Source organism: Triticum aestivum, chromosome 4B (genome assembly GCF_018294505.1).
Source record: "Triticum aestivum cultivar Chinese Spring chromosome 4B, IWGSC CS RefSeq v2.1, whole genome shotgun sequence".
Classification (NCBI taxonomy): Eukaryota; Viridiplantae; Streptophyta; class Magnoliopsida; order Poales; family Poaceae; genus Triticum; species Triticum aestivum.
In genome coordinates, this window is record NC_057804.1 from 385194490 (window position 1) to 385206279 (window position 11790).

Below are 11790 nucleotides of genomic sequence, written 5' to 3' on the forward strand. Positions count from 1 at the left end.
GTAAACGTTGTTGTATGTCTTATTTCTCTCCTTCTATAAAGCTAAGGTACGCAATTTGCGTACCCTCGAAAAAAAACTAAAACAAACACAACCTGTATCTACTACTCCGTCCTAGACTCCTACTATATCATGCACTAGAAATTCTTTGTTATAGAAAGATTCATTAATCTGAGAGCAATCAGTGTGTCGGGACAGGAGGACGTATCCTGATAAATACTAGATCACTGACAGTGCGCGTTGCCGCGCCCGTCTATTTGAACTCATTAATTGTTAGGGATAGAAAAAAATTTGTATACATTTGTTCAGTATAATGTATATTTGATCTCGCAGAAAAAGTATAGTACATATTCTCTCACATCATTGAGAAAATTCATGATATGCTTCCATCTCTATTGATGTCGTAATGGTTTTTTAAATATAGATACGTCAAGCAGAATAAGAATTCAAAAATAAGGTTGTATAAAAGTTTTTTCACGGTTGTGTAGCATTGATTATTTGTCCAAGATTTTGATGATCAGTGTACTATTTCAGGCTAACAAAGAATTTTGTTAGGCCGCCGTCGACGACGTTCGTGGATGCCTGTCTCCTCCTTGGAGGCGCCGTCGATTTTCCCCTTCCTCCTTCAAACTGATGGTTGCTCGTGTCACCTGACTCATCATGTGGAGTGTGCCTTGGAGTGGTGGCCTGCGTGTTGAGGCACTCCGAGAAGACTTAGCTTATTGTCTGGATCTAGCTAGCTTTCTCAGTTTTGTTTTTAGCTTGGCTTTGCTTAGTCCCTATTTTTGTTTCCTGTTTTTAGCTATTTGTGCTTCACTTGTAGAGCTGGTCTCCCCAGTAGTGTGGGTGTGTGTTTGTATGTCTCATTTGTATTGATTGTGAATTTATTTATAAAGCGGGGCGGAAGCTTTTTTTGGGTAAGAAGAATTTTATATCTATTTCTTTGCACATGAGAAGTTTAGGTATTACACAAAATTAATGGACCATGAAGAGGGCAGAAGAGATGATAAACATTTGTTGTATCAACATTTCACAGTCATGTTGCAGAAAGGTTTGCCTACATGTAGAGAGGTATCTAGACCCTAATCTTTAGATAACAGATGCTAGTACAATTTTACTTTCCAAAACCAAACCAACATACAAAACATGGAGTTCGCGGACATATCATCAAATCAGTCACACAGAAATCTAGAATGCATACTTTAAGAGGTATCAAAGCCAATAAAAATTTCCTTCATCCCATGAAGTGTCCCTGCTATCAGTGCTAAACTGCTTATATTGTAGATGTCACCACAAAACCAAACTACATCATTAAAGATGCAAGAAAGAAAGGACCACACGTTATTACAGCTGAAATCAAATTTTAATTCCTTTTCATACTCAGCAATCATAGTCTAAAATTCAATAGATTCAACACCATAAACATGGCAGGAAGCTCCGTAATGTTAGCAGTTGGTCCAAACTCCTAGCCTCATACTCATCAAGCCAAATACACATCAGATTGGGAAACACCATAATTACTGCTTCTGCATCAGAAAATAAGATCCAGTGGTTATACACACTAATATTTTCCTAATAATAAGTCCAACCGGATCCAACATATACTGGTGGCTAACGTGAACAAATTGGGTCGAATCTAGCCAGTGCAATCGAGACTACGATCCAGCAGGGGAAAAGGATAAAAGTAAATAAGAATAATTGTCACAACATACTTTGCATTGCCATGTCACAAAAAATAGGGTGATGCCAAGATGAAGTTGAGCATGAGCTCGTACTTCGCATTGCCGTGCCCATCTACTTTTTTAGTAAAATGTAGTTATTTGTAAGCATGAAAGATGGATGATAAGATATAATAGGCGATGATAGGCTACTGGTTCCAATACATATATTGGGAAGAAATCAAAAACTTTGGAACATTGATATTGCCTTAACTTTGGACGGTAATAATACTGGTACACATATACTGAATAAATGGAGTTCAAAGGGTAACACTACCAAACTAATCAAAGTGGCAGTGCTGGCATGAAGCAGCAAGACAATTTGCAATTAAAGGTGCATTGAGCTTGTACGTCTTGTGCAAGATTCATGCAAGATATTATGTTTGAGTTTGTTCAAAAGGAGTTGTTTAATGAATGAAGATTTAAGCGGCAAACACGAAAATAAGTTTATATGACTGCTCTTATTAAAGAGCATGGATTAAACTTATGCAAAGATATGGGGCTGACCTACAAACTTGTAAGCAACTTAAGAAGAACAGCCACATTACTCTCTTTATCCCCCATTATCCCAGAGACCAATGCCCCCCACCGAATTCCTCTCTCACCATCCCTGCATAAGATAAATATGTTTGATTAAGAGGACAAAAAGATAGGGTGGGGGATCAAATGCCAATAAAGGCTATTGCAGGACACATAAATGGATTTTAAACAGAAAATTATGTATTTCAAAGATAGCAAGCTCGTTATGATTTCTTTTACTTTGAGTAATGAGTTGATTTAGTGGTTTTCTTCCACTAAAGTGGCTAAATAATCTTTGGCATTGCTTCAGTTCAGTTTAAAAAATACAATTGTTCTATTTGTATGCCTTCCACAGAGAATGTGGCATTCAACCCATGAAAACATTGGCTATTTGAATTCTGGACAGTCACTCCAATGGAACGCATAGAAGGAACCTTGAGCAAGAAAATTTATCAGGCTAAAGGGATGGTCAAACAATTTCTGAAACATAAATCACATTACTTGATTATCTTCACATTAAACCTCACATTATCAAGAAATCTTATTATGTAAAGTTATTTCTAACTAAGGGAGCCTCATAGTGGTGAGAAATTAGAAACAACACATAATCTTCTACCAAGTGTATTCCCATTAATTTTGTTATCTTTTGCTCCGACTTTACTTGGCTTGTTGTTCATCAGTATGCAACGGGTCGAAGTAGGATAAAATTAACATTGATAAAAAACTCCAGCTTCACCTCCATGAGCATTGACCTTCATGAAAGCTTTGTAGTACCAGCAGAAAACCCATGCAGTCATTGCTATATATCCAACACTGCAGGAAGTAAAATCATTTGGATTTGCTTGATAACGAACTGGCCATGACATAACCTTAAAAAAGGAACATGTCACTAATCAAGATGGCTTGGAATAGCTTAGGATTCAACAAATGCGATATTCAGATGACTGTAATGGTACCGTAAATAATATGATCCTTTGGCGATTTGATTTCCTTCTTACTAGTTATATACATAATTTGAAGAATTACAATATCAATTTCAGTCCCTGCTAAAGTACTCCAATCTCCTGCAGATAGATTCACAAGCATTACGAACCCCAATGGACACAAAAAAATGAAACTATGCAGCGTAAATAACTTATAGAAATAATTGAGTGCTCCCTCAGCTCAGCTCAAGGACCATGGATGAAATTTGAAATCTCTCTATGCGAACAGACGCTAAGCATAATGAACAATATGCTCATTTTTTATACAAGTATGAGGGGAAGGGGGTTAGCTGACTGAGTCCGAAATCTAATCCATGGGAGATTCTTAGTAACCTTACCGAGATGGAAGCCATAGCCACGATGTAGCCTCACTGTGGTCCTCCGCCATGAGCTCCTTAATCCTGTAAGGAGGAACCATTTTTGCAACCAGTCTAATCATGAGTAAAATAAGTTAATATGGTATGCAGATTTGCAGATCATGAATTGAAGAATTAAGACACGGGCATCCAAGAAGAAATTTGGCTCAACATTTAGTCGAACACAAACTGACAAAATTCAGAAGCACTTACGATTGGAGACATTTGAGTGTCCTTGATGTTGAGATGCAGGGGCGGCTCAGCGACATGTACATGCACAAGCGCAAAAGGGGTGCGCCCATGACGTCGAGGAGCACCCGGAGTTCGTTGCAGGTCGAGCCGGCGCCGACCGCCCAGGCAGCTACTGAAGAAGGCGTTTGGGTGAGTTTCTCGTGAATCCATCGCCAAATGCGATATTCAGATGACTGTAATGGTGCCGTAAATAATATGATCCTTTGGCGATTTGATTTCCTTCTTACCAGTTATATACATAATTTGAAGAATTACAATATCAATTTCAGTCCCTGCTAAAGTACTCCAATCTCCTGTAGATAGATTCACAAGCATTACGAACCCCAATGGACACAAAAAAAATGAAACTATGCAACGTAAATAACTTATAGAAATAATCGAGTGCTCCCTCTGCTCAGCTCAAGGACCATGGATGAAATTTGAAATCTCTCTATGCGAACAGATGCTAAGCATAATGAACAATATGCTCATTTTTTATACAAGTATGAGGGGAAGGGGGTTAGGTGACTAAGTCCGAAATCTAATCCATGGGAGATTCTTAGTAACCTTACCGAGATGGAAGCCATAGCCACGATGTAGCCTCACTGTGGTCCTCTGCCATGAGCTCCTTAATCCTGTAAGGAGGAACCATTTTTGCAACCAGTCTAATCACGAGTAAAATAAGTTAATATGGTATGCAGATTTGCAGATCATGAATTGAAGAATTAAGACACGGGCATCCAAGAAGAAATTCGGCTCAACATTTAGTCGAACACAAACTGACAAAATTCAGAAGCGCTTACGATTGGAGACATTTGAGTGTCCTTGATGCTGAGATGCAGGGGCGGCTCAGCGACATGTACATGCGCAAGCGCAAAAGGGGTGCGCCCATGACGTCGAGGAGCACCCGGAGTTCGTTGCAGGTCGAGCCGGTGCCGACCGCCCAGGCAGCTACTGAAGAAGGCGTTTGGGTGAGTTTCTCGTGAATCCATAGCCCCAACTTCTCCCTCATGCACTACGGCCCTCACCATAGCCGGACTCCAAATTTGAATCCCTTTTCGCGTGACAGGAGTGCCATGCCCTGTCGACCACGGGACGGGACGGGCACACCTCCATCGTTTTCTGGAGCTCCCCTCGCACCCAATATCTCCGTCTCGTCCTTGTCGACATCGTATGTGAGTGAGAGATAGAGGAAGTGAAGGGGACAAGCATGGGAACTGAGTCACTTCTCAGGCAAATCGGTTCTCTCTATATCTCTCCGGCGGCGACCACGGTGGCGGCGCACCTAGGTTTTTCCCTTGGCCTAGATCGTGAGGGGTGTGCCCTGTGTGGTGTAGGGGCGGAAGGAGGAGTCGGCAGTCTAGTTGGTTGATGCACACGCAGCCCTATCGTGCCCTTCCGTTCTGGATCAAACGGGAGAGCTACGATTTTGTTTCCAGAGTAGCGACCGCGAGCATGAGCGACCCACGCACGCGGAAGGGGCTCATCGGACGGCCAGAAATAATTATGTCACGTGATCCGACAGCAAAATTGTTGATGCTATGAGAGCCCTCCTAGAGTGCACAGTTTTAATGTATCTAAATAATAGGTTCCCGCAGACGGAAAAAAATCTTATGCGACCCGGGTCGCACGCTGCCGATCGCGAGACCCTTTCCATCGCATGACACGTGCAGAAACGAATCTCAAAGCAAGCAAGATAGTTAAGGGTATCCCGTTTACCTAATCCCCTTCTCTTCGCTGCCGCTACCGCTCTCGTCATCATCGGCGCCGCCGCCAACACTCACTTGTCGTCGCCGGCACCGCCACAACTCTTCGGCTCGCTCTGTCACGGAAGCACCGGAGCTCCATCCCCGCTGCCATCCCCCGCCATCCACGACCACACTCCTCGGCGCCCCGGCCGGCTCGCCCATGAAGGCGCTGCATCTTGGCACTAGCCACTAGTGTTGGAGTTGTTGCCTGCTGCTGCATCTTGGCACACGGGGCTGGACTGACGTAATTGCCAGTGATCTAATTGAATTACAAAGTTTCTGATGATGATAAGTTTTTATCTGGTGGCTATGCTAAGATGACATTCACTGAGACATTGACAACGAGCGTGCTGTTCTGTCGACACTGACGGAAGGCGATCAACAAGATGGCCAAAGGAAGATAGAAGAACCAAAATCAATCTGTTGTTGTGCATGCCTGTGTGGAACATGAATACATGATTCAGTGATTTCTGTAAATGTCTTGTTTCACCTAGCAAGACAACACGATCAGGACTAAAGTCAAGTAGTTTTAGGATAGTTGATGATTTGTTCATTTTTCTTCAGATTTTTATTCTCAAGTAAGATAGGATAGCTGATGCAAATTGTGGAGCTTCTCTGTTATATAAATGAATTTATGTACATTTTGAATAAAGACTCCTGGTATTTGCAAAATTGTTCTCCTATTTGCGATATTTGCAATCAACTGAAGAAAACATCCCAGGCCACATCTTCTATCAGAAGTTCAGAACAAAATTCAGAAGAAAAAGAGTTGCCCCTGTTCAGTTTTTAGATTTTTACAGTCAAGCATCAACAAATTACAGGGAACACACTGATTGAGTCATCTACAGGTGCTGAGACGTAGGCAGTGCGCCGGCTGTGCGGCGAGTGGAATGCCCATGAACATCGCCGTGGCCGGCGGGGACAGCCAGCTGGGGCGGTGCCATGAGCTGGGCCGGCGACGACGTCGCCGTTTCCAGCGGGGATGGAGCATGCTGAGCAGGGTGGTGTACCATGCGTCACAGCGGGTCACCGGCGGCGATGTGGCGGGCGGCCGTGGCGGATCACACCGGCGGAGATGTGGCGAGCGGCCGTGGCCGATCACACCGGCGGAGATGTGGCGAGCGGCCGTGGCGGTCACAACAGCGGTTGCAGTTTGGGAGCTGGGGAGAGTAGAGACGGCCGTGGCTTTAAGATTTGTATCGCCAGGTGTCACATGCGGGAGAGGGTCTCACGCTCGATTGTGTACGACCCGGTCGTATAGGATTTTTTTTCCCCGCAGACCGGGCGAACCGACCTTCCTCAGCATAGTTGTTTCCTCTTCATGCATGCTCATCTCAACACCCCTCTTCATGCATGCTCTCTTCATGCATGCTCTTAGTGTATTTCTGTTCTACTAGTGTGGACTCATGCACCCTTCATACACTCTACCAAACACCCAAAAGTGGGTCGATAAGGGAACTTTTGCTCTCATGCATCCTTCTTTTGCTCTTATGCATCCTTCGTACACCCTACCAAACACATCCTAAGCTGCTGCATGCATGCAACGACGCACATGCATCGCACGGTGTGTTTTCAGAGTGAAAGCGAATTACTCGTATCACCGTACTTGGGTCTGTTTCGGTGAGCACGTCGCCCCTCATGGAAAGGAATCGCCCGTATCACCGTACAGTACCTTTAGTCGCCGCATGCAAGTAGCCTGGATGGCGCTGCCATCCGCGTCGGCATCCAAGTCAACTCGGTATGACCTAGTACTACCTATTGGTTACTACGGGGCCACGGCAGGGTGTAGCTGCGCCGTGGTGATATTGATGATCAGTGGGAGGGGGCGCATGTACGAAGAACACAGACATGCCACTGACAACTCATCTCTTTCACTAAATTTTAGCAGTACTTGAGATACTCTAATACAGACATGAACGAAGAACACAGACATGACACTGAAAAAGTCTTAGCAGGAGTGGCAGCAGGCAGGTACTATTCCCTCTCTAAAAAATATAAGAGCGTTTAGATCATTTATATTTTTAGTGATCTATAAATGTTTTTTTACGGACGGAGTACATAAGAGATTATTGATCTACATGCATGGAATTCGAACAGGTAGCAAAACCTTCAAGCTAAGCCGACGAGACGGCCGATGCAGTGAATAGAGTGGAGAGCAATGTTCTCCATGTTGGGATATTCTTCGACTTGAGACCGTTCCACGCGCGTCGGGCTTCTGCAGTGCACTGCAATGAGAATGAACAGCGCGCAAGCAAGCCAACCTGCAAGGAGGGAGACGGCCACCTGCACAATCTCGCTTTTCCTAACATGAATATGATCTGAATGAGGCGGTGGACTCTGGATTTGTCCGGGGTGGCTGACAGGTGCTTGAGGTAAAGGGGGTGGCCATAGATTGCTTGTGGCGGTGGCAGAAGCGCCGCAGCAGGTAAGACAGGCGGCGGTGATGCTCTTGCAGGGGCTGGTAGTAGCGGCAGGGAGATGCGTAGCATCAGGTTGGGCGGGTGGTGGTGGCGGCGGTGCTATAGCAGCAGCGACGGGTGGTAGCGGCGGGAGAAGTGTGGCAGCAGGTAGGGCGGATGGCGGCGGCAGAGGTGCCGCAGCAACAGCGGGGGGGGTAGCGGCGGGAGAAGTGTGGCAGCAGGTAGGGCAAGTGGCGGCGGCGGAGGTGCCACCGCAGCAACGGTGGGTGGTAGCGGTGGGAGAAGCATGGCAGCTGGTTGCGCCGGTGGTGGTGGCAGCGGGAGGTGCATGGCAGCTAGTTGGGCGGGTACTGGCGGCGGCGGTGCTGCTGCTGCAGCAGCGGCGAACGATAGCGGCGAAAGAAGCGCGGCAGCAGGTTTGGCAGGTGGTGGCAGCGGAGGTGCTGCTACTGCAGGAGCTAGTGGTAGTGGCGGGAGAAGCTTCAAAGGTGGCGGCGTGGAAAACAATCCACGGCCGGCGGCGACGGCAGGCGATGGAGGGTGCAGCCGTGCCCCATGGACACCAGGCGGTGGCTGGAGAGATGTCACAGGTGGCGACGCGGAAAATAGCTCACGATCGGCTGCCACAGTGATGAGGAGAGAGAGGAGGAGAAAAATGGGGAAGTGGTTTGCCATATTGGTTGAACGCGTCGGTGGTACGGTGGCGTGGAAGAGAGGGAGTGAAGAGATAAAGGTTCAGAAAGAAAGATTGAGTTTTTCATGCAAGCGGCCGGACCGTTTATATAACGGCTGGAGTGAAGAGAGAGGAGGGAGATCTCGAGAGGAGGAGAAAATGGTCAAGATGCCATCCACAGTGTCTAGAGGCAAGGTTGCCTCTAAACTGGGATCCATGGTCCAGCCTCTAATCCCGGATGAAAACCACGCAGTGGCAACCCGTGGCTTCTACATACTCCCTCCGTCCGAAAATACTTGTCATCAAAATGAATAAAAAGGAATGTATCTATAACTAAAATACGTCTAGATACATCCCCTTTTATTTAATTTGATGACAAGTATTTCCGGACGGAGGGAGACGACTTAGTGACTGGCAAGTGGGGAAACTCGAATATTTATTCGGCAAGGAGAGTTGGAGATGGCACAGGTCGTAGCCCAACCTTTCATAGGTACAATTAGTGGCCATGCGAGGGAGGACGACCACGACGTGTTTCTTTGCGTACCCGACGTGAAATGGCGCCACATTTCTGCTGCCAAAACACTATCCGGATGACAGTCACCGACCGTACACCAAAAGATGGAGGATTCATGCGCTGCATCGTGCGAAAGTCGTCTAGAATTTGTTGTTGTGTCCGTGCACCCGCGACCTTGTTTTTCGCCGGGTTTGACGAAAGTTCCGGCCGGCGCTCGCAGTCCAAACCCAGCACCCTGGGGGCGAGCTGGGGATGTCGGCGCTATTTTTCCGCATGCAACTGGCCCACGGTCAGCCACCTTTTCCCTCTCTCTCCTCTCTTTTCACCTACCCCACGCCGGTCCCCCACGCCTCCCTGCTCCCCTCTTGATCCCCGCGGCTTGCATCATCATGGCTGGGGCGGAGCGGTCAGCATCCGTGTGGCTGGAGATGCACGTCGGCGGCGCCGCTGGAGCTCGTGCACATCGACCACGGCCTTTGCCTCCCGGAGGAGCTCGTCGACCACGGCCTCTGCCTCCGGCGATTCAAGCGCGGGGCGTGCAAGGGGGCGGGCAGCCACGACGCGGCCTTGGCCGAGCCCCGCGCCGTGGTCACGTCCTCATCCTCCGGTAGGGCTGAGCCAACGCCCATCCGCAGGCTGGCTCTTGTGGTGATCTGCAACGTGGGGCGCCTACTCGGAGGGACGGGCCTCGCTGATGGACGCGGGCGCTGTCGCGGCCGTGTCCGGCGTCCTCCCCTCCGCCCACGATGACGCCACCCGTGTCACGCTCGTGCTGAGCTGCAACAGCCTCCGGTTCCACGGCCTGGGCACGGCGAGCACACGAGCCTACGCGCGTGGCTGGGACGGCACGGGCTGGGACCGCCGGGGTGGCCTCCTCCAGCTCAAGATGGCGCGACGGGGGCGCGGCCGGGGCAGCGCGGCGGGGGCGCAGGACGGGGTGGCACTGGAACACCGGGCATGCGGGGCACAATAACGGAGCGTCGATAGTCGAGCTCGGAGGCCGTGGCGGTGCGCGGGTGCTACCTCTTGAGCACTGCATTGGTTTTTCCTTGAAGAGAAAAGGGTGATGCAGCAAAGTAGCATAAGTATTTCCCTCAGTTTTGAGAACCAAGATATCAATCCAGTAGGAGGCTCCTCAAAAGTCTCTCGTAGCTACACAAACAAATAAGAACCTCGCAACCAACACGATAAAGGGGTTATCAATCCCTTCACGGTAACTTGCGAAAGTGAGATCTGATAGAGATAATAAGATAAGATAAATATTTTTGGTATTTTTATGATATAGATTGGAAAGTAAAGATTGCAAATAAAAGTAGATTGAAACTTATATGATAAAAGATAGACCCATGGGACATAGGTTTCACTAGTGGCTTCTCTCAAGATAGCATAAGTATTACGGTGGGTGAACAAATTACTGTCGAGAAATTGATAGAAAAGTGCATAGTTATGAGATTATCTAGGCATGATCATGTATATAGGCATCACGTCCGCAACAAGTAGATCGAAACGATTCTGCATCTACTACTATTACTCCACACATCGACCGACTCCTGCCTGCATCTAGAGTATTAAGTTCATAAGAACAGAGTAACGCATTAAGCAAGATGGCATGATGTAGAGGGATAAACTCAAGCAATATGATATAAACCCCATCTTTTCATCCTCGATGGCAACAATGCAATATGTGCTTTGCTGCCCCTGCTGTCACCGGGAAAGGACACCGCAAGATTGAACCCAAAGCTAAGCACTTCTCCCATTGCAAGAAAGATCAATTTAGTAGGCCAAATCAAATTGATAATTCGAAGAGACTTGCAAAGATAACCAATCACACATAAAAGAATTCAGAGGAGATTCAAATATTTCTCATAGATAAACTTGATCATAAACTCACAATTCATCGGATCTCGACAAACACACCACAAAAAGAGTTACATCGAATAGATCTCCAAGAAGATCGAGGAGAACTTTGTATTGAGATTCAAAGAGATAGATGAAGTCATCTAGCTAATAACTATGGACCCGAAGGTCTGTGGTAAACTACTCACAACTCATCGGAGAGGCCTTGGAGATGATGTAGAGGCCTTCCATGGTCGATTCCCCCTCCGGCGGAGTGCCGGCGAAGGCTCCAAGATGGGATCTCGCGGATACAGAAGGTTGCGGTGGTGGAAATAGTTATTCGTGGTGCTCCTAGATGTTTTCGGGGTACGTGGATATATATAAACGAAGGAGGTAGGTCAGGGGTGATGAAGTCATGTACCTAGGGTAGGGTCGTGAACCTGACCAAGGTACCCTCCCCAAGGACATCTTTTAGAAGAAGTCCTCTTCCAGTCGACCAAGAGGAACTCCACTCGACGGACTAGAAGACACTCGACGAACCTGAAGACACTCGACCATGAAGACTCACTCGACCACCAGGAGTTCAAGATCTACTCTGTATCCAAACGGTCTGTAATTAAGTAGTCTTAATGGTCATGATGACACTTTATGTAGGGTGTTACCAGTAACGCCAGACCTTAATGTACTTTAACCCTCTGCTACGTGGGCTAGCTGGGGTCCTGGCGCCCTCTATATAAGCCACCCCCCTCCACTGGTAGAAGGGTTCGCACCCCGGTAACTCTCACACACATAATC

At 47.3% G+C, this 11790-nt stretch overlaps 1 protein-coding gene across 15 annotated transcripts; it reads right to left on the reverse strand.

The window, feature by feature from the left end:
* Positions 1-1159: 1159 nt before the first annotated feature.
* On the reverse strand, positions 1160-5199 carry LOC123092266 (uncharacterized). 15 transcript variants are annotated; one of them, XR_006444437.1, is made up of 9 exons: positions 4608-5199; positions 4377-4439; positions 4053-4118; positions 3787-3937; positions 3556-3618; positions 3191-3298; positions 2971-3103; positions 2223-2325; positions 1160-1523 (listed from the first exon to the last, which is right to left on the reverse strand). XR_006444437.1 is itself a non-coding variant. In XM_044513978.1 (5 exons), exons 1-4 carry the CDS (start codon positions 3873-3875, stop codon positions 2279-2281), a joined length of 306 nt encoding a protein of 101 aa, XP_044369913.1. In that variant the 5' UTR covers positions 3876-4046; the 3' UTR covers positions 1160-1523; positions 2223-2278. The 15 variants fall into 15 exon arrangements, 1 of the variants encoding a protein (XP_044369913.1); XR_006444436.1 differs by having other exon boundaries at positions 3787-3934; positions 4377-4469; XR_006444438.1 differs by having other exon boundaries at positions 3556-3648; positions 3787-3934; positions 4377-4469.
* Positions 5200-11790: the final 6591 nt, after the last annotated feature.

Bases quoted from the DNA above. Each gene is read 5' to 3' on its own strand.
- LOC123092266 (XM_044513978.1), bottom strand. From the start codon at position 3,875: ATGGGCGCACCCCTTTTGCGCTTGTGCATGTACATGTCGCTGAGCCGC. The intron at 3,649-3,786 runs GTAAGTGCTTCT...ACTCATGATTAG, and splicing joins ACACTCAAATGTCTCCAATC to ACTGGTTGCAAAAATGGTTC. The intron at 3,048-3,555 runs GTAAGGTTACTA...TACTTCCTGCAG, and splicing joins TGGCTATGGCTTCCATCTCG to TGTTGGATATATAGCAATGA.